At 40.5% G+C, this 22,343-nt stretch overlaps 1 protein-coding gene across 1 annotated transcript in view; it reads right to left on the minus strand.

The window, feature by feature from the left end:
• MORC1 (MORC family CW-type zinc finger 1) overlaps positions 1 to 22,343 on the minus strand; it is a 217,545-nt gene extending 195,202 nt beyond the window's left edge. Inside the window, 6 exon segments of the mRNA XM_060099828.1 lie at positions 3,200 to 3,308; positions 3,963 to 4,053; positions 7,189 to 7,257; positions 13,448 to 13,482; positions 17,660 to 17,713; positions 22,213 to 22,343. Coding sequence (XP_059955811.1) covers positions 3,200 to 3,308; positions 3,963 to 4,053; positions 7,189 to 7,257; positions 13,448 to 13,482; positions 17,660 to 17,713; positions 22,213 to 22,343 — 489 coding nt within the window.

A 22,343-nucleotide genomic window follows, 5' to 3' on the forward strand; every position in this document is an offset into this window, starting at 1 on the left:
AAGTAACCAATCTAAAGCCCGTGCCAGGCAGGAGAAGCACTAGCCTGATTTACAATTCAGAGTCTGCTAAAAGGCTCAGAGACTGATGGCATGAATTAACTCTGGAGGTAGGGTAAAAGGAGAAGAGAGCTAGAAGTAGCATCCAGATCCCCACCTGGCAATAGCTCCTCCCCCACTTCCACAGGGACTGATGTTTATTAACTGGAAAGAGTGGAACAAAGCACGTCTGGATTAGAGGATATATCAGGCACACTTGGCAGGGGACCTTACTTAGATTAGAGGGATTAAATAAAAGTATACATATTGGATGCTGAGAACCCCAGATCTCTTCTCTCATTTGGTTCCCAGGAAGCTGTCAGCTAGACCTTCAGGCAGAAGCCTGTAGGAGTCTTCTTTGAGATATCTGACCAGCCCAGAAGGAAAGGCATAAGGCAAATTATATTGAGGATTTTCCAATAAAACATCTCAGTTAGATCCCATTATTGTGACCTGCATAGTTGTCAAGCCCCACCCACACTCTCAGAGCTTTCAACTGGCACTTTATTGAACTAATCTTTAAAGTATTCAGGATTAACAGTCATCTAAGAAAAGCCTCTAATGTGACAGACAGAGACCAAATAAACAAGCACAAACAAAGCAACTCAGTGGTAACAAAAACCATAAGAGGAAGATGAAAATTTCAGGGGAAAAAATAAATCATAGTTAATATCTTCAGAGCTCTAAGAAGAAGTACTGTATCCATGAAACAAGAGCCACATATCTTTAAAAAGGAATACTGAGAGACTAAAAACACTCCTTAGAAGTAAAGAACATGATTACAGAAAAAATTTTCCTTTTAAGGGTTGGAAGATAAATGTAAGAAAATCTCCCAGAAAACAAAACAAAAATATAAAGGACAGAAAACAGGAGAGAAAGGGTAAGAAAACTAAAGAACTTTCTCTAAACATCCAAGAGCTAAGAACAGGTGTTGTAAAAGGAGAGAGAAGATAATATGGATGGAAGAAAATCATGAAATATTACAGGAAAATATCCCAGAATTAAAGGACATGAGTTTCCAGACTGAAAATGTTCAACAAGCCCCCAGCATGATGGGTACAAATAGACCCACCCAAAGGCAAAACACTGAAATCAGAACAGAGGGGGAAAAGCCCTCTCAAAAATAGAGGGGGAGGGGAGAAGAATGGGTCACCTAGAAAACTCAGGAATTTAAATGGCTTCAGACTTCTCAACACTAGAAATTATAAGATCATGGAGCAATGCCTTCAAAATCCTGAAAAACTAATTCCAAGAAAAAACAGCAAGCCAAACTATCATTAAGTGTTTGGGTGGGATAAAAACATTTTCATGCATGTAAAGTCTCAAAATATTTTACCCCTCATGCACTCTTGCTGAGAAAGCTAATGGAGGATATGTGCTCCCAAGAAGAGGGAGCACAGTAGGAAAGACCTGACACAGAAGAGAAGTAAAGAGAATTGCCAGAATGACGGCAGGGGCATATCCCAGGATGGCAGCTGAATACCAGCCATGGAAAGCAGGAATGTGAGGTGCAGCACATAAGAAGATTCCAGAATAGAGTTCTTCAAGACGGTGGAACCATCAAAATAACAGGTTGAGACTGGGGTTAACACAGTGATAAAAGACATATAAGACCAAGCAAATATTCAGTGATAGCGATAAGCATACAGAACACTAAGCAGGCAATTAGTAATTATTAATTAAAAGTTTTGCAGGAGAGAGAAAAATAATAGTTTATGATATGGTATAGTTGTATGTAGTGCCTATATAGTCTCTAATGTAAATAGTGAATATTGGCACAATCAAAATTACAACTGAGCCATACTGAGGGTGGAGAATTGGAAGGGTATGTATGTGTGATGGGAGCAAAGAAAAAGAAACAGATAAATCCTCCTCTTTTACAGTGGGAGGTTAATAGAATAGATAATGCTTAAGTCAAATCAAGAAGTAGCAATACAAGCATGTTATATAGAGATTTACAGGAAAATAGCAAAAGAATCAGCTAATACTGTTGAAAGAGATTGCCTCTGTAGAAGTGGAAATGGAAAGGGGCTGCAGGCTTTAGTTTAAAAAAAATAAAAGGAAATGGCCCATTTTGGGAAAACTATAACCTCAGCTTTGGCCCAATTTCCCATGTCCTTTACGTACAAAAAGTACAATATAAATGCTTAAAGTATTGCTTTTCCTCGTGTCAGAATCCCACTCAGCTACTCCCTATTGCTTCCAGACTATTCCTGTTAACCAGCCCCACTCCACTGCTGCCAGCGGGCATGCTGGGCTCCTGCTGGACTGTCCCTCCAAACCCCACAGTCATCTCAGGCCTGAGACTTGCCACATGCCATTTCTCACCATGTACCAACCTTTCCAGTTACACGTTGTCCTCTCCCCATAAAACCCTCATTGGCCACTCAAGGCTCTCTCATCTCTCCATCCATATCACTGCTTTTGACAACTGAGTAACAGCAGGAACACATACTCATTGAACAGCATGCTTTTTAAACACCCCTGTTTTTTAATTTATCCAGTTCATATGTGTCTGCCTTATTTGGTGATAAGACTGAAAATAATGATGGTCAGGTGGTCCCGCTTGTTTTCTACTTCCACAGGGTCTACCCAGTGCTAGGCAGACAGCAGTTCCTCAACATGTATTTGCTATATTGAATTATAACTGATGTTCATAATACTAAACTCAGACACTGCAAATTAATAAAATGTCTCTGGGTCAGCAAATGGAATTGAAATTATGGTCAACAGAGTTACAGTTTTAAGTTTGCTTTGCATTCAATTTCTTTAGATGTTGTTTTCCAAGTCTTTTGAATCCAATATTCTATTTTAAAAATGATACTCTAATTTACAGACAAGTGGTGGAAATGTTTTGCAAGCTTCTTCCAAAAAGCTCATTGCGCCAAAGGGAGCCTCTTATTCTGGAAAATTTGTGTACGTGGATAATAAAAATAAAGTTCTGAAAACTGTCTAGGAGTTACAAACCTACTCAAGGAAGGATCAATAGGACAGGCCTCCAATGACCCCAGAATGGCCAGCTACCCTCTCTCCATTTCCCAAATATACTCTTAAATTTCTAAAGCATAATCAGAAAGAAACCATGGTAGACTTTACCTCCTGAAACGGTAAATGAAAACAATTCCATTACCATGAGAACCGAAGGAAAATTCTCAACCCTTACCTCACTTAGACCTTCTCTTTCACAAAATGTCTGAGAAAAAAACACACAGGTCATCGTTTCTTCCTTCTTTGTGAAAAGAATAAAGTCTTTTCCAATCCTCATGGATCCACTATATTAAAAATCAAGAACATAACGGTTTACATCTCAAACACTAGAAAGAAGGAACAGGCGAGCATGATATCGTGTACTGTACCAGGTTGTTCTTTTCATAGAAATAACTCCACTGTTTTGCTGACTCATCACCAAGAGTGTATGATTTTTTTTTTCTCAAAGCAGAGCAGAATTTGAACTAATCCAGGCCCACATTCTGGCTTGAGATAAGGTGCTGTCCATGGCTCCAGCAAAGAACAATCATCTGTCCCTGGCAGGTGCTACACAGGTGATCGTAGCCTCATGTCCTCACTTTTCTTTGAGGCAGATCACTAACATAAGCTGTGGACACATATAACACCTACACTAAGATACACTTTGAGAAACAATAGGACATAGAGATGTGATGAAGCTTTAAGCTACAGGGGTGCTACTTCAGCCATCTCTGAAAAAAAGATTAATCATCTATTTAAGAATTAAATTTTAAATTTTAATTTTAAATTTTAATTAAATATTAAAACATTGTAAAGGTTCAAGTCAGTTATGGGTAGTGGAAATTCTAAAACAAGATAGGACTCTCAAGTTTATATTTGTTTCTAAGATTTCCTTTAACCAAATATTATTCCCAATAATCAAAATCAATAATATATGCATTAAGGAAAACAATTCTCACCTTTTAAGACCATTGCCATGTTGCCCAATAAACTTCAAAGTTGGTAACTGTTTCTTGGATGTTCCAAAGTAAATGACATCTGAAGCTTCCTCTATAATTGACAAAGACATGTAAGTGGTTAGGACTTATGAGTCATTTACACTGGCCAGAGGTCCAGTTGTCAGAATGTCACACATATATTAGGACAAATCCATACTTCTTGGGTCAGTCCAAAGACAAGGATCCTTGTCAGGCCCCATAATCTCTGACCAGGATCATAACGGCAATATATTGAAGGAGGCCAGACAGACCTAGCCACATGACTCTGGGGAAGTAGAGCCTTAATTTCCTTGTCCCTGGGCTTCCCTGGTAGTGCAGTGGTTAAGAACCTGCCTGCCAATGCAAGGGACACAGGTTCGAGCCCTGGTCCGGGAAGATCCCACGTGCCATGGAGCAACTAAGCCCGTGTGCCACAACTACTGAGCATGTGCTCTAGAGCCCGCAAGCCACAACCACTGAGCCGACGTCCCACAACTACTGAAGCCCATGCGCCTAGAGCCCATGCTCTGCAACAAGAGAAGCCACCGCAATGAGAAGTCCACGCACCGCAAGGAAGAGTAGCCCCCACTTGCCGCAACTAGAGAAAGCCCACGCTCAGCAACAAAGACCCAACACAGCCAAAAATTAATTAAACAAAATTTTCTTGTCCCTAAAAGGGAACTACTAACACTTATATCACAGATCTGTTGATGAAGATAAACGAAATGAATTAAATGAGATGATGTGTTAACCTTAAAGACAATACATGCCATTTAATAAATGCTAATAAATTAAAGGTTCTATAATTATTTGTACCACTAGTAATTTTCTATGCTTTTGGCACTTATCCAGTCCCATGTGAGACTGAGAAGGGCAGAATAGCTTTTGGTCTGCTACTAATTGGGAAGGGCTACTTATTTCAGACTTTGAGAGTTATTCTCCTGATCTCTCCAGGGCATTCTGGAATTCTAGAGAAGAATCCTCTGAACTTCAGAATACACATACCTCCAAGAAACAAGAATGCTCCCAGGGAAATAGGAAAAGACAGAAATGGGTCTCCCAATTGGGCTACCTGAATACATGCTCCAGAATTGTCCTGAGGACCCTGTGTCAGTCTGGGGGCAGACATGCTATAGTTCAGTGGCACATGGCAGGAGGTGTGTAAAGACACTCCGCTTGTCTGAAGCTAACTGGACATTTTATCACATGTGCTTATTAAGGGTTGGCTACTAGACGAGGGTATCCATAATGATGTTAGCTACTGCTTATTATTTAGTATGTGCCAGGTACTATATCATATACTTTATTTGCACCAACTACTTAATATTTATAACAAGCCTACAAGGAAGATACTATTATTATTATCTACACATTACAGATGAGGAAATTTAAGTTTTAGGAGTTTATGTAACTTTCCCAAGGTCACACTGATAAATGGTACCCACAGAACTATCACCCAGAGTTGCAGAAGACCAAATCCCATGGTTTTTATCACACACCATACAGACTCCCATGTATGGTGGCCAGAGTTCTGAGCACAGGGACAGAACACTGAATAGGACAGGCATGACTCTGTCCTCAATAACTTTATGTCATGGTAGGAGAAAGAAGGAGACAAACAAGATCCTTTCGGAGAGCACTAAGTAAAGGAAATAAAACCAGGGTAATGTTACAGCGAATTAACAAGAATGTAGCCTGCAGATAGAATGCTCAGGGAAGGCCTCCTTCATAAGGTGTCATCTGAGATGAGATTTAAATGATGAAGGGCCAGCCAGGTGTGGCTGGAGTGCTATAAGCAAGGAAGTGCGAGGTACGAGAAAAGGTCAAAGAGGTGGACAGAGGCCAAATAACGCAAGAAATTGAAAGTGTTGCTGAGGAATATGAATTTTATTCTAAAGTAATGGAAAACCACTAAGGGTTTTAAGCAGGGGCATCAATATGACCTATTAAAAGAAAAAAAATCCACTCAGGATGGCTGTGTGGGGCATGCACTGTAATGGGGCAAGACTGCAAGTGAAAAGAGTTTGGAAATCACCACAGTCATCTTCTAAGGGTCAAGATTGATCGAGCTCAGCTTGGACAACAGACGGATTCTATTTTCAGTCATCAGAAAAACTCTTCCAACTTATCACCTGAGTCCCAACATTAATAAAGAATTGCTCTCAACACTACTGGGCCTTTTAAAAATACAACTGTATATGTCAACTGAAGTGAGTTTCTTCTGAAGATCTGAATATTTGTCACTTGCCTGTGTTCTGATTATTGTGTTTGTGGACCCATATAAAGGAGTTGCTTCTTTTTTTAAGGAATTGCTTTAGAATATGTCACACATAGTCTTTTACCATTCAGACCAAAGGGGTCTTTGGAGACTCAAAAGAAGATAATTGCTCTATTTTTTATTCTTAGCTTCTATCAGCACTGATGATCATTCTTTCCTCTGGTGTGGAACTGACCAGAACACTACCATATTATTTGAACTCCCTCACTGTTTGTTAAATCCGGTGGTCAAAAAGCCTAGCTTGAGGGACATACACAAGTGTTATAAGAATTCAGGGATAAGGTATCCCAATTCATGCAAATCCTTTATCTGAAGGAATAACATCTCAATTCCACAGCAAACAATATTATGTACCTACTCTGTGCTGCCTTTTGCTAGCCTTGAAGATACGAATATAATCATGCAATGCATTGTAGATGCTTTCACTATGATGAGAACATTCAAGAAGCAACTAAACCTTTGAATGTGCAGGGAAAAAACACAAACTGCTAAAAATAAGGAGAGGTGACCTCTACCTCAAGGTTAAACAAAAAATTTAAAATAGCCTAAAGACACTAGAAACTGCCTCGGGTCTCTTGCAAGCAGTACCTGAAGGGTGTGCTAAAGACAATCTCACAGTCTGTGTTTGTTTTCCATTCATTCCCAGATGCTGTTCCTTACAAGAAATCTGTGCCCTGTGCCTGTCATTTTTCTGGCAATATTTACATTCACTTTTGGTCTTGCTTTAGATGGCTACAATGAATTTACTCTGTCAGCTGGTATATTTAAACCTAAAAAGCTCAACAATATGTTAAGTCTGGGGTTTATTTTCCCTAATAGCTCCATACCTGTTTATATATATATATATAGCTCAATTTATTTTTATTTATTTTATAGGTTTTCAGGCTGTTTGTTCTAACAGCCAGGTAGGAATCTAGATAATTAACTTACCAGGGCTCATACCACATCCATCATCCAGGAAGCACAACATGAATCCACCCTGCAATTCTTCATTATCCACTGTAAGAGAAAGCAGTTATTACTAATAAATAGGGGGCTTAATTTGTTCATCAGAGAGTCATGCTGCTCACATAATTATTTGTCCTCCTCAAATGCAGCCACTGAGTGACAGAGTTATGGCACAAGGATAAAGCTCAGAAAGGCATCTTGGCTACAGTTTCATGAGAAACTGCAGGGGGAGAACAATCATGCAACAAAAAGGCTTTAAATTAACAAAAAACATGTACATATTAATAAATTATGTATACAGCATGACATGCCCTGTTCTGGAATCTGACTGGTCCTTTAAACTTCAGGTGTTTTCTCCCTGGGGGAGGGAATAAAGGTAGCCAGTGATGTGGTCCCAGGATCCCTCTATCAAATTGATCAATCCTGATGCCCTTCCACCAAAGCACTAATTCTAAAGTCAATCCAGGTCATTCTTATTAAATTCATCAGGCTCTCTTCCAAGTAGCTAATTCCCATAAGAGCCATTCATGCATGCTTCTTAGTGGCAGCAAATATTTGCCTCTTGAAAATGTATTTGATTTTTGAAAATAGCTAAGTTATTTGGAGTCAATTTTGATGATTAAGTGATATTAAATTACATAATATAATCTCTTGTTTAAAAAATTTTGAAGGTGTAACTAAAAGTAATGAGAGTAATGTTAATGCACAGTTTGTAATCTGGCTCTTGAAGTAATTTCAACATTTGGATACGTGAATTCTAGCACACCTCTCTCTTCTTTTTTTGTTAATGTAACAACTTTATTGAGAAATAGCTTACACACAAAAAAGCTACACGTTTAGGGCTTCCCTGGTGGCGCAGTGGTTGAGAGTCCGCCTGCCGATGCAGGGGACACGGGTTCATGCCCCGGTCTGGGAGGATCCCACATGCCGCGGAGCGGCTAGGCCCGTGAGCCATGGCCGTTGAGCCTGCGCATCCGGAGCCTGTGCTCCACAACCGGAGAGGCCACAACAGTGAGAGGCCCGCGTACAGAAAAAAAAAAAAAAAAGCTACACGTTTAAAGTGTACAATGTGACACATTTTGACATATGTAAATACCTGTGGAAGCATCACCACGATCAGGACAGTGAACATGACCATCACCCCAGGTGTTTCCTCGTGCCCCTCGTAGTCTCTGCCTTCTGCCCCTCCCATGCCCTGTCACCCCCGACCCCATCCCCAGGCAGCCATGGATTTACTAACTCCATCCTTACAGATTCATTTCTAGCACATCAGTTAAGTCAACTCTGGGTTCAATGGTCACCTCTAATTACATTTTTTAAATGTTCAAAATAATCTATAAATACATATCTAAAAGTCATACCCAAGTTTTCTGGGTTCATAATTTCATGCTCACATGTCCACTTGTAATCCCCCCTCCTCTCTCTAATTCACCTCCTGTTTACAAACCCTTTGTATCTTCCCTACCATCTCATTTCCCCAGTTCTTCTGCCTACCTGGTCCTCTGGTCTGCTTACCTCAACTTCTGTGTCAGAATATTCCTCCCTGCTTTAGGTATGTGCTCTGTTCAGCTGTCCCCTGACTAAGGCTGACACGTCTCCACTGTTCAACTCTTGTTGAGTTCTTTACCCAATGCGATAGCTCTCAACCTTGGCTGCACATTTGAATCACCGGGATATATTCTAAATTAATTGGTCTTGGATGCAGTTTAGGAATAAAAACTCCTCCCTGTTATCCTAAGGTTTATCAGAACTGGGAACCACCTAACACAAGCCTCAGCCTGTGAAGTTGCAACAGTTGATTTTGCAGCTCTTGGTATATAGTTCTCATGTAAGAAAGCAGGGCATTTCTTTGGTGAATAGGTGGGAAAGGCTCAAAATTCCCAAGAGTCTTAATAGAGTGTTTAATTTTTCTATAAATTCCCATGAAATCTACAGACAATCACAGCCTCAAAATTTAATATTCCCCAAGTACCCACTCAGAGGCTTGGTCTTGTTTGTTTCAATTCCTTAAAACTATGTATTTGAGATCGATTTCTACTAACTATTAAGCATGCATGTCCGAAACAAACCACAGCACCTTCTCTCCAAGCAGACTGGCTCCTCCTTCCGGTGTGTCCTGCTCAATAAATGGCATCTCTCTGCCATTAGGCTTCAGCTGCCCAAGTCAAAGGCTCAAGATCAAGTTCTCCACCTCCTCGCCCCATGTAAACATGTCTTCTCCATTCCACCTCCTCACATCTTTCAAATCTGACCACTTTCTCCATCCCCATGACACTGCCTTAGTTCAGGAAACCATCACCTCTCTTCTGGATTCCAGTAGCAGCTCCCCCACTTCTTGCTCCCACAAATCAGAGCACGCTGAGAGTCTGCAGCCAGTCATGCAGTTCACTCCTCTCCTGCTTATAACCCTTGCATGCCTTCCCACTGCCCACAGGGTACAACCCAACCAGTTAACAAATCTAGCTTGCCTTTCATCACCTGACCCTCCAACCTCTCTGTGGTGGTTAATTTTATGTGTCAACTTGGCTAAGCTATGTTGTCCAATTGTTTGGTCAACTCGATGTTGCTGTGAAAGTACTTGTGGATACAATTAACATTTATAATCAGCTAACTGTAAGTAAAGCAGATACCCTCTATAATGTGGGTCAGCCTCATCCAATCAGTTGCAGGCCTTAAAGGCAAAGACTGAGGTTTCCCAAAGAAACAGCAATTTTCTGCCTCAAGACTGCAACACAGAAACCCTGCTTGAGTTTCCAGGCTGCTGGCCTGCCTGAAGATTTAGAACTCAAGACTGCAACGTCAACTCTGACCTGGATTTCCAACCTGCCAGCTGCCCTACAGCTTCCACACCTGCCAGCCCGCACAATCATGGGAGCCAGCTCCTTAAAATAATCCCCCCTCTTCCTCCCTCTCTACTATATGTATATCCATAGATAGACTGACAGAGAGAGAGAGAGAGGAAGGGGCAGGGAGAGATATCTATTTATCTACTATTGGTTCTGTTTCTCTGAAGAACCCCTCCAAGCTCATCTCTTGTCATCCCCTCCCCTGCCCATACTGCACTCTTCCACTTCCACACAAATAATCACCTGGGACTAATCTTGAACATCTCAAACATTTCTTCAACACCATCAGGGTGTCCTGTGTTCTCTCCAGATTCAAGCGACTATACATTCTTCTCCTTCATCCTTTCCATCCTTGATTCTCCAGGTTAAGGCCTATTTTCCCTTTAGGTCTCTAGTTCATACATGATTTCTTCTAGCAAGCCTTCCTAATCCTTCCACGTGATCAGGTGCCCATAATGAATGTTTCCTTTCTAATCTGTGTTTCCCACTTTTCAAAGTATATTCAAATACCTGTTCATGCATCTATTTCTCTTTCAGACTAGTGGTTCTTCCATTTTTTGGGACTCAGTTGCCTCAGAGATGTGATGAAAGCTCAACGGCCTTCTACCCATAAAAGTGAAGCTGCACACAGTATTTTCCACAGATCCCTTTACTAGGATGCCAATTCCTTAAAAGCAGGCACTGTGTGTACTCAGCACTTAGCCCAGTGCCCGCCACTTGGTAAGCACTAAAAAAATGGACTGAATGCATATCCATGTTTACTAGAATAATATACACAGAAAGATAAAACATCCATGGCTAAACATATTCAGTTTGAATTTTATAGCCCTCAAGTTACTTGAAGAAAACTTAAGACTGGAAAGTAATTCACACGCCTCAGTAAATTATTTAAAAACTAGTCCAATGCTTAGATTAATTATGTACCCCCATATCAATTCTATCTATTGGTGCATAAGCCCTGGCCTTAGTTTATTTATTATTTTATTTTTTGAAGAAAAATCAGTTTGCTAGGTTGATAGCCATATTGTGGTTTGCTGCAACAAAAAGCTGATAGCCATATTGTGGTTTGCTGCAATAACACATATTACCTAAATAAAGAAAGAAGTGCCCCTTTCAAATCAAATTGCAAAGATTCTTTTTTATTTTTTGTGACAATGCCAAGTGCTAAAGAAAGTGGGGTGAAGTGAATACTGCCATGGCCTGATGTCTTGCACAAACCCAAAAGAACATAATGTGTGAATTCTGATCACATTTGTTGTACTTTCTGTGATTCCAGATAATTCTTCTCAACCCTTCGACCCTTCAATAATATGTGTGCTCTGAATGAAATTCAGCTTGAATCTTTTCTCCTTCCTCCACTGCTAGGACCACTGCCTTCGTTCAAATCCTCATATAATCTTGTGTGGATCATCCATAGCCCCATTCCCTGCTATCATTCTTTCACACTTCTACAGACCATCTACAAACCATCCTGTATGCTCTTGCTAGAGTATCTTTCTTTAAAAAGAAAAGAGCACATTTCTATTGAATAATTTGCCAACTGACATTGCTCAAAACTCTTGAATGGTCCACTGGCTACAGAAAAACAAACAAACAAAAAATCTTAGTATGGTATTCAAGGCGCTCATCCGTTTGGCTCTAACACTTAGCCCTAGTCAACCAAGCCCCATCATTGTCTCCTGGATGCTTTTTCTCCAAATATATACATGGCTCACTGCCTCATGTCATTTAGGTCTTTGCTGGTATATCACCTATTTAGAGCAACTTTCCATGAGCACCACGTGAAAAATAGTACATCTTTCCCATTACTCTCTGTTCTCTTATCCCACTATGTTTTTTTTTTTTAGCACTTATCGTGACCTGGTATATTTATTTGTTCACTTCTTTATTGTCTATCTTTCCTCATTAGAATGCATGTTCCATGAGAGCACAGGCTTAATCAAACACTTTATTCATTGCTCTATCCCCAGCACCTAGAAAAAGTGCTTGGCTCATTCATAATAGATACCCAGTAAACTGCTATTGAATAAATGAATGAGTCTCTGAACTAGTCTACCTCCATTCTTTTTTTCATAATAATTCCTCAGACAGGAATATTCTTTTCTTCCTACACTACCTGACACAAATCACATCCATATTTCAAGCCCTGGCTCTTTAATATGGGGTGTTCTTTCTCCGTGTTCCCACCATGCTTTGAGTCTCTCCTAGGCAAGAGATGTTTATTCTCTTTTACTCTTATATAATTGGATATATAGGGAAAGACCACCTTTTCTCCACAACTGGCATTTCCTTCTATGCAGAATGGAGTTCAATCAGCAGTACTAAAGGGGCCCTTCTCTGTACCTTGACCATTTTTTCCCTGAGCAGTGAGCTCACTCATCTGACTAGTAATTTGGGGAAAAGTAACTTAAGAAGGTTCTGCTCAGATCTCTCCTGTTCCCTCTGAGAGCGAGCTGCCTGCAGAGAACGTGACTCCACTAGGTGGGCGAGTGCCCGATGCTCTCCCACACTAAGCTCCACAGTCCAACCTAGCATTTATCAGCAATGAAGACTGACTCTTATTTGATTTCTCAAACTTCTCAGAACCTGGGAGTAGAAAGGGAAGAAGAGTGTCATTTATTATGTTTCTTCAAATCTCTCAAGATGTCCATGTCTCTCCTCCTCGTGAACCAGAAGCACCCACCTAGCACAAAATCTTAAAACACTTAGAAAACTGAATTGAACTGAGTTGCTTTTTAAATAATGATAAAGACTTTATATCATGGAACACATTCTCTGGCCTGTGACCAACAGCCAATATTTACAGGAGAGCTGATAGAATCTGGGTTGGGGATCACCATAGGTGTTTCTCCAGGTAGTGTTAACTATAGGACTGGATCACAAAACCTAACTTCCTCTGCATCATATTCAGTGAAATGAACTAATAAGTGCAATAAATACTTGGTGACTGGAAATGAAGTCAGTAAAGAAAACATGCTTGGTTTGAATTTCATAGCCTTCAAACATTCATACTGCACATTCACTTACACACTTTAAAACTGTGATATGTTGGGAATGATGTATACTTAATTATGAATAACCATTAAGTTAATATGCATTTTAAAATAAAACTGTTTTCTCGTGGCAGACAAACTGACTGCTCCAAATCACTCTGATGCTTTCACAAAACCCTGGAAGATCTAATTTTGTAAATGAGCCCTCTAACAAGTGTACAATTTCACTCAAAGAGTATATTGTTCTCAACCTGGCTCCCCACAGGGTCATTGAACTCACAAATCACTCAGATTACATTAAAAATCTATAGAATGTGGTTTGATTTTCATGAAATAAAAGAAAATCTAAATAACTACAGGCTTTTCCATTAGAAGAAAAAAGGAGAAAGCAAATCTGCTCACCTGAAAACACATCAAGTCTTGCAGCCCCTGCATCTCTGAAAACAATATAAAAATATTGCTTCAGTATGAAATTGTATTTTTAAAAATTACATTAATCTGAATTGCTCATGTGACATATGATCTACTGTCAGATAGCAAATAATGGAGAAATCTGCTTAAATTGCTTTAAAAACACTTACTAATATGTTTCACCCTGCATTTGTAGACTAAGACCTATGATCACTCGTAATTTGAGAATGTCACAAAGCCTGAAACTCAGAAATTTAAAAGAAGAGATGGAATTTCATGGTAGTTACACAAGAAGCTAAAGAAAATGGATATGAACATTAAAAAAAAATGGTTGGAGAATAATCCAGAAGTCATATGAAGACCTTCATGACATATTTTAGTACAAAAAGAAAAAGGAAATTACTAAGTACTGTGTACCATATAATCACATTTTTAAAGAACATATATGATATTCATGTGCATATCTGTAAGGAAAGAAATCAAATGTTAACAGTGGTTTTCTCTAGGTCAGAGGTTGACAATCCATGGTCTATGGGACCACCAACTGTTTTTGTGAATAAAGTTACTGGAACACAACCATGACCATTTATTTACATATTGTCATTTACCTATTGCCTATAGTCTGCCTTCACACTACAATAGTAGAGTTGGGTAGTTTCAACAGAGAACACATGGCCTACAAAGGTGAAAATATTTAATATTTGGTCTTGCACAGAGAAGTATGCTGGACCGCCCCCCAACAAATGATGAGGTTACTGGTGCCTTTTCTTTTTTTCTTAGTTTTCTACAATTCACAGATATTATTTATGTATTTTCTTAAATTACTTTTTAAAGTAGAAACTTTAAAAGGAAAGGAGAAAGAGCCAGAAGATCCTGGTTTCCACATGAAGGCTATGAGAGAAAGGAGAAAGACAATGAGGGCTTAGCTGATGAGGAAGTGGGTATGTTGAAGGAAGGAAGAGTCTAGAAGGAAGCTCAGACTAATAACAACCAGTGGGACTCTGATGGGAAAATCTGAGTGTCTCCCAAAATTTCCATCAGTCCTGACCCAAAATTACCCCAGATAAATTGGACTAGGTACAATGTACTTGTTCTACAAAGTTGGTCCCTTAGCTCCTTTCTCTAGCCAACTGCTGCTTCTAAGTGCCTCCTCTACAGAAATTCTGGGGTTACCACTGTCATTTCTTGGGCATTATCCATGTGACAAATAAATCTTAAACCTTCCCTTCTAATCCTTACCACAGACCCATGACACACAGGTATCATTATCTCCATTGTATAATTACACGTTATACAAAGTACCATGTATACAATAATTGCTCGATAAATGCCACTGTACTAAAAGGTTTTTTTCATAGAAACAGTCTCTTCATAGAAAAATTCCATGGGATGAGACAAAGAACACTCATTCACCTTTACAGCATATTAAGACATTTCATAATAAGCTTTGTACTTGAGCCCAGGTACTTTCTCTCTGAACATCTGTTGTATCAGGAAGAGTCCCCTAACAATTCCTTCCTATCCCGTCACATTTTTTCCTCCTCTTTCCACAACATTGTTTTAATACCTTCCAGTTCTAATTTTGACAACTACAGGAAATCATCAAAATCTTGAATACAATGATATAAAATAACGTCTTAGAGTAACACAGGGACTTTATGAAGACCTCTGTAAGACCAACCGAGCATCTTGCGTAAGTCTGTTAAATAGCTTCATTTGCTGTCAATTACTAGCATCTAAGCAGTGGTGACAAACTTCAGTGTCCCCTGAAGACAGAGGAGCCAAAGAGTTCAGGCTGGCCATGAGGAACACTGGGAATGGCAAAGCTGAAAACACAGGCTGGTCCCAAGAGTGCACCTGCTACACACCTGATCCCACTGAGGAAGGCAGCCTCAAGGTTGGTACGTATAATCTTTAAAAAAACAAAAAAAAGCATGGGATCCAGATTCTTGTATGTGGCACCTCATGGCACCTCTCAAACTTTACAAACAATTCCTTCTTTTCTTTTTTAGTCTTTATAAGTACTGTGCAAACTTTCAGTATGAGTCAAATAAACATGAGACAGGCTGGACTTGTTCGGGGGCTGCCAGTTTACAAATGCTGCTTGAAGAATTGCTTGATTGATCACATTTCCCTCACTCCCTTGGGTCTGCAGTCAATCTTTCTTTGCTAATCACCCTCTCTACTCCATAAACCGTTCCCACTGTTCTATTTCTTCTACATTCTGATTTTACTTGCCCTCCTTTGTTGAAATGAATGAATGAAACAACTTTATAGGAGAAAAGACAGTAGGCAAAAGAGACAAATGTGTTCTTTCACAGTTACAGAGGTTAAGTTGCTGGAAATGGACACTGAGTAGGACAGCGGACTAATGGATACAGGAGGAGCCTTGCTTCAAAGCTCTGTTTGCAGAAGCAAACAGTAGAAACCCTGAATTCCTGCAGAGACTAACCATGAACATTCATGTGTAGTAGCCCCATCTCTGTTAGCTCCACCTAAGTTGCATTCACAGCTCTTCTGACCAAGCAAATTTCTTTTTCTCCTCTTCCCTCCCTTTCTGTGATGACTGTGATTCCATTAGTCCTGCAGAGTTTCATATAAAGAGGAGCTAGGGACTTTTTACTTAGCATTGAGCATGGCTGTGCAGGAAGTTCTAGATGGCTGGTTAAATGACTACACCCTGTGGTCACACTCAGTCACCTCCCTTCAAAGGCCAGAAACGAGGGGAAAATGCAAAACATTGTAATACAGTCATCGATCAATCAGTGGCAGGGAATTTAGATCTCCCCACTGAGATCCCTTATCTAACAACCGCATACTACTCCCTGGGTGGACTTTGCTTTCTGCAGAAAAGGTGACAAAATCTTCTGTTACAGGCAAATACAAATATAAAACAATCAAATGCCATATTCAGTGAGCTGAAAAACTGACTCCTTCACAAACACACTATTGAGCAGGTCTTAAATTGTTAAAGAGATTTCCTTAAACATCAATACCTTTGTCAGAGACAGTAAAATGGGGCAAGGGAGTTCTGTAGCCAGACAGCCTGAATTTGAATTCTAGCTCTGCCAAATATTAACTGTATGTCCTTGAATAGGTCATCTAACCTCTCTGTGCATCCATTTCTACATCTGGGGAATTCAAATAATGATTCCCAGGTCCAAGTGTTGTTGTCAAGAATAATGAGTTAATACCTGTACATGAAGAGCTTAGAACAAGATCTGATACACAGCAGGGCATCAACAACACTTAGCTCTTTTCTCCTTAACTACGCAATTCACTTTGATGCAGACTTCAGTAAATGCCCAAACCTAAATCTAAATTCTCAATACATAGTATATATTGATACATAACTCAAATAAAATCCAAATGAATATCTGTTATTACATGGTTATAAACACAAAAACAGATGTCCAGATGAATGGATAAAGAAGATGTGGCACATATATACAATGGAATATTACTCAGCAATAAAAAGAAATGAAACTGAGTTATTTGTAGTGAGATGGATGGATCTAGAGTCTGTCATACAGAGTGAATTAAGTCAGAAAGAGAAAAACAAATACCGAATGCTAACACATATATATGGAATCTAAGAAGAAAAAAAAAGGTCATGAAGAACCTAGGGGCATGACGGGAATAAAGACACAGACCTACTAGAGAATGGACTTGAGGATATGGGGAGGGGGAAGGATAAGCTGTGACAAAGTGAGAGAGTGGCATGGACATATGTACACTACCAAACGTAAAATAGATAGCTAGTAGGAAGCAGCTACATAGCATAGGGAGATCAGCTCGGTGCTTTGTGACCACCTAGAGGGGTGGGAGGGAGGGAGACGCAAGAGGGAAGAGATATGGGGATATATATATATATGTATAACTGATTCACTTTGTTATAAAGCAGAAACTAACACACCATTGTAAAGCAATTATACTCCAATAAAGATGTAAAAAAAAAAACAGATGTCCAATTTACCTGCACTTCAAGTATGATCATAAATACAAACTGAATAAAGATGAATAATTCCTCCTTTCATCTGTTCTTTTTCCTATAATACCTTGATTTTATAGGAAATCAAGTCACAAAGCATTCCAAGTGGGGAAATGACAACGTATTTTCATCTCTTAATATGACTAGACTTTATTAATGTCATAAAATTCCTTTGTCCCTTTGAATAACCTTTGTTTACACATAAGCCTTACCTTGCATTGTCCAGCAATTCAGCTAGTGCTCCAAAAAGGAAACTGTGAGTGGTGCTGATGAAGAGATAGAGGGAAAACCAAAGTTAAACCAACTCTGTAATCAATGTAAAAGGTTCAAGACATGTTCAGACAATGTTTTCCAGTTCTAGGCAGATAATCAATTATGGAGTTATTCTAGAAACTACTTTCTCAGCGTGGTCAAGGTTCTGAAGTACATGACAAAGCCAGGGCTAAGAACACTATTGCCAAAATATCCTGTCTACTCCTAATAAAGACTTCAAGGACCTGACTTACTTAAAGCAAATTTTGACATTTTAAAATTGCTTGATAAGCATTTACTCAAGTTTTTTTAGAGAATGTTTCATTAAAGCTGTATTATTTAAGGCCAAATTACTTCTGAAAAACCTTTATCAGAATCCAGGCTCACTGAAAGACCTTAAGACTCCATCTGCAGACACAGGCACTGGCAGGGGACCCTGTTTGCACCACTAACCTACACTTTTCTGTGCAATCTTTTCACCTTGGACAACGCTGATCCTTAAATAATCTCACAGATTACCAGTGGTCACTCTCCCCTGTATCCCTCTTGCCAAGTCCTGGGCAATAGAACACACTAGATAGCCATCCTTATTTATACTTTGAAGGCTGAATGTTCCTCTGGGGTGATATCAAGCCATCTTCAGGGTCCCACACTTGCTTTTCATTTGTTGTTGTAGATATGTCAATCAGCAACCTTATCGCAGCATTAAGGTAAGATTCAGTAGGCAATTTTCTTTTTATATTTAGTAAACAGGTAGCAGAAGCAAGAGAGACACATTTATCAAAAAACATCTGCTCACAAAGCATCGCCAGAGAACCTAGTGCTCCTTCAATTCCTACACCTGCGTATCAGTCCTCTCCAGCAGGGGGACACACGCCAACGCCTCCAACTCCAGCACCGAGAACCATGCCGCCTCCTAAGCCCCAGCCCCCAGCCCGGCCTCCACCTCCTGTGCTTCCAGCAAATCGAACTCCTCCTGCTACTGCTCCAGCTCCAGCTCCAGCTCCAGCGAGCACTGGGACCACTGCACCAGCTCCATCACAAACTCCTGGTTCAGCTCCCCCTCTGCAGGCCCAGGGGCCCCCAGACCCCACCTATCCAGGGTATCCCGGGTATTGCCAGATGCCCATGCCCATGGGCTATAATCCTTACGCGTACGGCCAGTATAATATGCCATATCCGCCAGTGTATCACCAGAGCCCTGGACAGGCTCCGTACCCAGGACCCTAGCAGCCTTCATACCCCTTCCCTCAGCCCCCACAGCAGCCTTACTATCCACAGCAGTAGTGTGTCAGCTCAGAAGCTCAGCTGGTTCAGCTCAGAGGGAAAGAAATACCAACCCTGCAATAAGTGTACTAAACCCTACGCTCTGGTTAATATAACGTACTCTGATGTACTGAGTGCAGTGTGTAATTTCTGTCTGCGGCTAGAAGCTGTGCCCCAGTTCCACATTTGATTGCACATGGGCCATTTGCTGCTGTTGCAGTATAAAGACTAAGTGTAATAGGATTTGAAATAAATTACATTACAGTTCATAAAAGTTGAAAATGAGAAATTAAACCCACAAGTGAAACGTTTGAAATTATTATACTTAGTTCTACATAAGACATTATTGGAACATCAGAGGCTTACCATGATGATTTTAGTACTGATACTCAAGAAAACTAAGTTCTCTTTCTCTTTTGGTTTATTGATTTGGTTTAATTTTCATTATGCTATTTTGCATAATCAAAACATTGTAAATCTTATATTTTAAAAATAAATTCCTTAAGAACAAAAAAAAAAAAAAAATCTGCTCATTTGTACAGGAGGAAGGATAATCTGCAATGTCTCAGTGACTCCAAATACCTCAGGCCACAGGATGATATGTTAGCTAAAAATTTATTTGAAAAAAATACATATATCTACTTTTGGAATTTTAAGCTATAAACACATGCTGATGAGGGGTCTCTTGACTCCAGTCAGCTTTCAAATTTGTCATCAGAATAAACCTACTATGCTTCTAATGAAGAGACAAGTTTGTGAACCACTATCCTAATTGCTTAGTACACCATTCATTTGACTCTTAATTATACCCTACAGTAGAACTAACTCCTTTAATGGCAGACATCAGATGTCTCTGATTTCTGAGCTTAGCTGCTCTTATAAAATAGTTGCCTTTTAGTAAATATGCACTGTTCGTGAAAAAAAGCATAAACCTACTAAATGCAATTATTGCAAAAAGGTGTCCTTCACTCAAAAGAAAGTTAGTACTTAAAAATCTAAAACAGAGCAAAAGAAAAGTGTCGGTGACATGCTTTACAAAAGCAGCACTTCAAACCACAAGCCTTTCTAAACAATCCTTCAGGAAAGTAACTGCAATCATTCTGATCCCCCCGCCAAAAATGCCATATAAGCTTCTGTACCATTTCACTCGAGATTTTTACTGACTGCCTGCTATGTGCCAACGTGGGCAGACATGTTCTTTACACTTTGCAGGTTCAAGTTAGTGGGGGATATGAAAAATACACAAGTAAACAAACATATAAAGATGATAACACAGATAATGATTAAATGCTACTAAGAAAGAGGTATGGGGAAGAGTAACTGGTGAGGAAGGGAGAGCCTTTCTTCACAGAAGACATGAGCTGAACCCTGAAAGATGAGAGCTCAGTCCCTTGCAGAACTGGAGTGAAAATGCTCCAGCAAGAGCAGGAGGTGCAAAGACCTTGAAGCAGAAAAGAGCCAAGCAGGCCAGTCTGCTCTGGCTATGGTAAAACGGGGAGATCACATCAAGATATGGGATGGCCAGATCGTGCGGTGCTTCCTACTCCATGGTTAGGAGCTCATACTTGGTCCCATGAAACTGGAAACCACTGTCATGTTTTAAGAAAAGTGACACACCTTGGGGCTCCCCTGGTGACCCAGTGGTTAAGAATCCGCCTGCCAACGCAAGGGACACGGGTTTGAGCCCTGGTCCGAGAAGATCCCACATGCCACGGAGCAACTAGGTCCGTGAGCCACAACGACTGAGCCTGCACTCTAGAGCCCATGAGCCACAACTACTGAAGCCCACATGCCACAACTACTGAAGCCCGCGCGCCTAGAGCCCATGCTCCGCAACAAGAGAAGCCACCGCAATGAGAAGCCTGCACACCACAACGAAGAGTAGCCCCAGCTCACCGCAACTAGAGAAAGCCCGCGCGCAGTAACGAAGACCCAACACAGCCCAAAATAAAAATAAATAAATAAATAATATTAAAAAGAAGAGTGACCCATCTGGTTTAAGTTTTTAAAAGCTCACTCTGGCAGCTTTTAGGAAAACGGATCATAGGGGAGCAAGAAGGGGAAGCAGAGAACCTAGTTTAGATAGAGGCTATGAGAAATCCAGAGGGGAGATGGCAGTAGAGATGGGGAGAAATGGATGAATTTGAGACACAGAGATGACATGAAGAGAACTTGATGATGGATTGGATGTGGGGGTGAGGCAAAGGAGGAATAAAAAAATCACTCCTGTTTTTACTAAGGCCAGTCTCAGATAAGAATTTTATCTCTGGGAGCTAAGACTACGCCAATTTGTATCTGATTTTGTTGCTGTGGCTTCACGCTGCTGTCTTTTTTGTTGTTAAGTTACCAGACCACCAACTGATAATGGGGTAGTATGGGGGGTGGGGTGGGGAGCAATAGCTATAGAAACTATGCAAAACCGAGGCTGAGGAACTTTTCTAAGATAAAATTCATAGTCTTTCCAGCACTCAGCTTATAATTTTTCAACTTGCTCAAAATTGCTATTTCTTCATTTGTCTTCTACCTCAGTTAACTTTAAATTACTTGTACCATCCTTTCCAGCTTGATATCATTCTCCATGATAACAAGATAAAACTAAATATCTGCTGAATATTACCTGTTTGTTTTATTCTGTTGTCTGTAAAAATTACACTGTTTTGGGGCTTCCCTGCTGGCACAGTGGTTGAGAGTCCGCCTGCTTATGCAGGGCACGCAGGTTTGTGCCCCAGTCCGGGAGGATCCCACATGCCGCGGAGCGGCTGGGCCCGTGGGCCATGGCCGCTGAGCCTGCGCGTCCGGAGCCTGTGCTCCGCAACGGGAGAGGCCGCAACAGTGAGAGGCCCGCGTACCGCAAAAAAAAAAAAAAAAAAAAAAATTACACTGTTTTTCCCAAGCAGCAAGGCCAGGCTTCTTTACATTTCCATTTCTGTGGTTTCAAATCTGCTGCATCCTTTCTATCAACTGGTACTTTCTGGCCTGACAGAGAAGAAACAGTGCCCTAGTAATAACTAAAATGTGAGATTCCTATCCTCATAGAGGCTACATTTTCAGAAAGACTCAGGATGCAACAGCGGCTGGAATCGATAAATACAAATTACTCTTTGGAGGGCAACTTTAACCTTTAAAATATCAGTGTGTTAGGGAGAGAAATTATTAGAGATAGGCCAGGATGGTAGAATGAGGAGATGGACAAACGTCTCCATTGTGTGGACAGGCTCCCCCGTTCCGGCTACGCCAGGGCACTCACGAGTTGGCGTGGATGAAGTCCAGATGCAGCCGGGCCCGTCGCAGAGCGGCATACTTGTCGCCCATGGCCTGGAACGCGACCCGCGCGCTCCTCGGGGACCCAGACGCTGGGCCCAGCAGCCTTTCGCCCAT

The sequence above is a fragment of the Mesoplodon densirostris genome, chromosome 5 (genome assembly GCF_025265405.1).
Source record: "Mesoplodon densirostris isolate mMesDen1 chromosome 5, mMesDen1 primary haplotype, whole genome shotgun sequence".
NCBI classification, from domain to species: domain Eukaryota; kingdom Metazoa; phylum Chordata; class Mammalia; order Artiodactyla; family Ziphiidae; genus Mesoplodon; species Mesoplodon densirostris.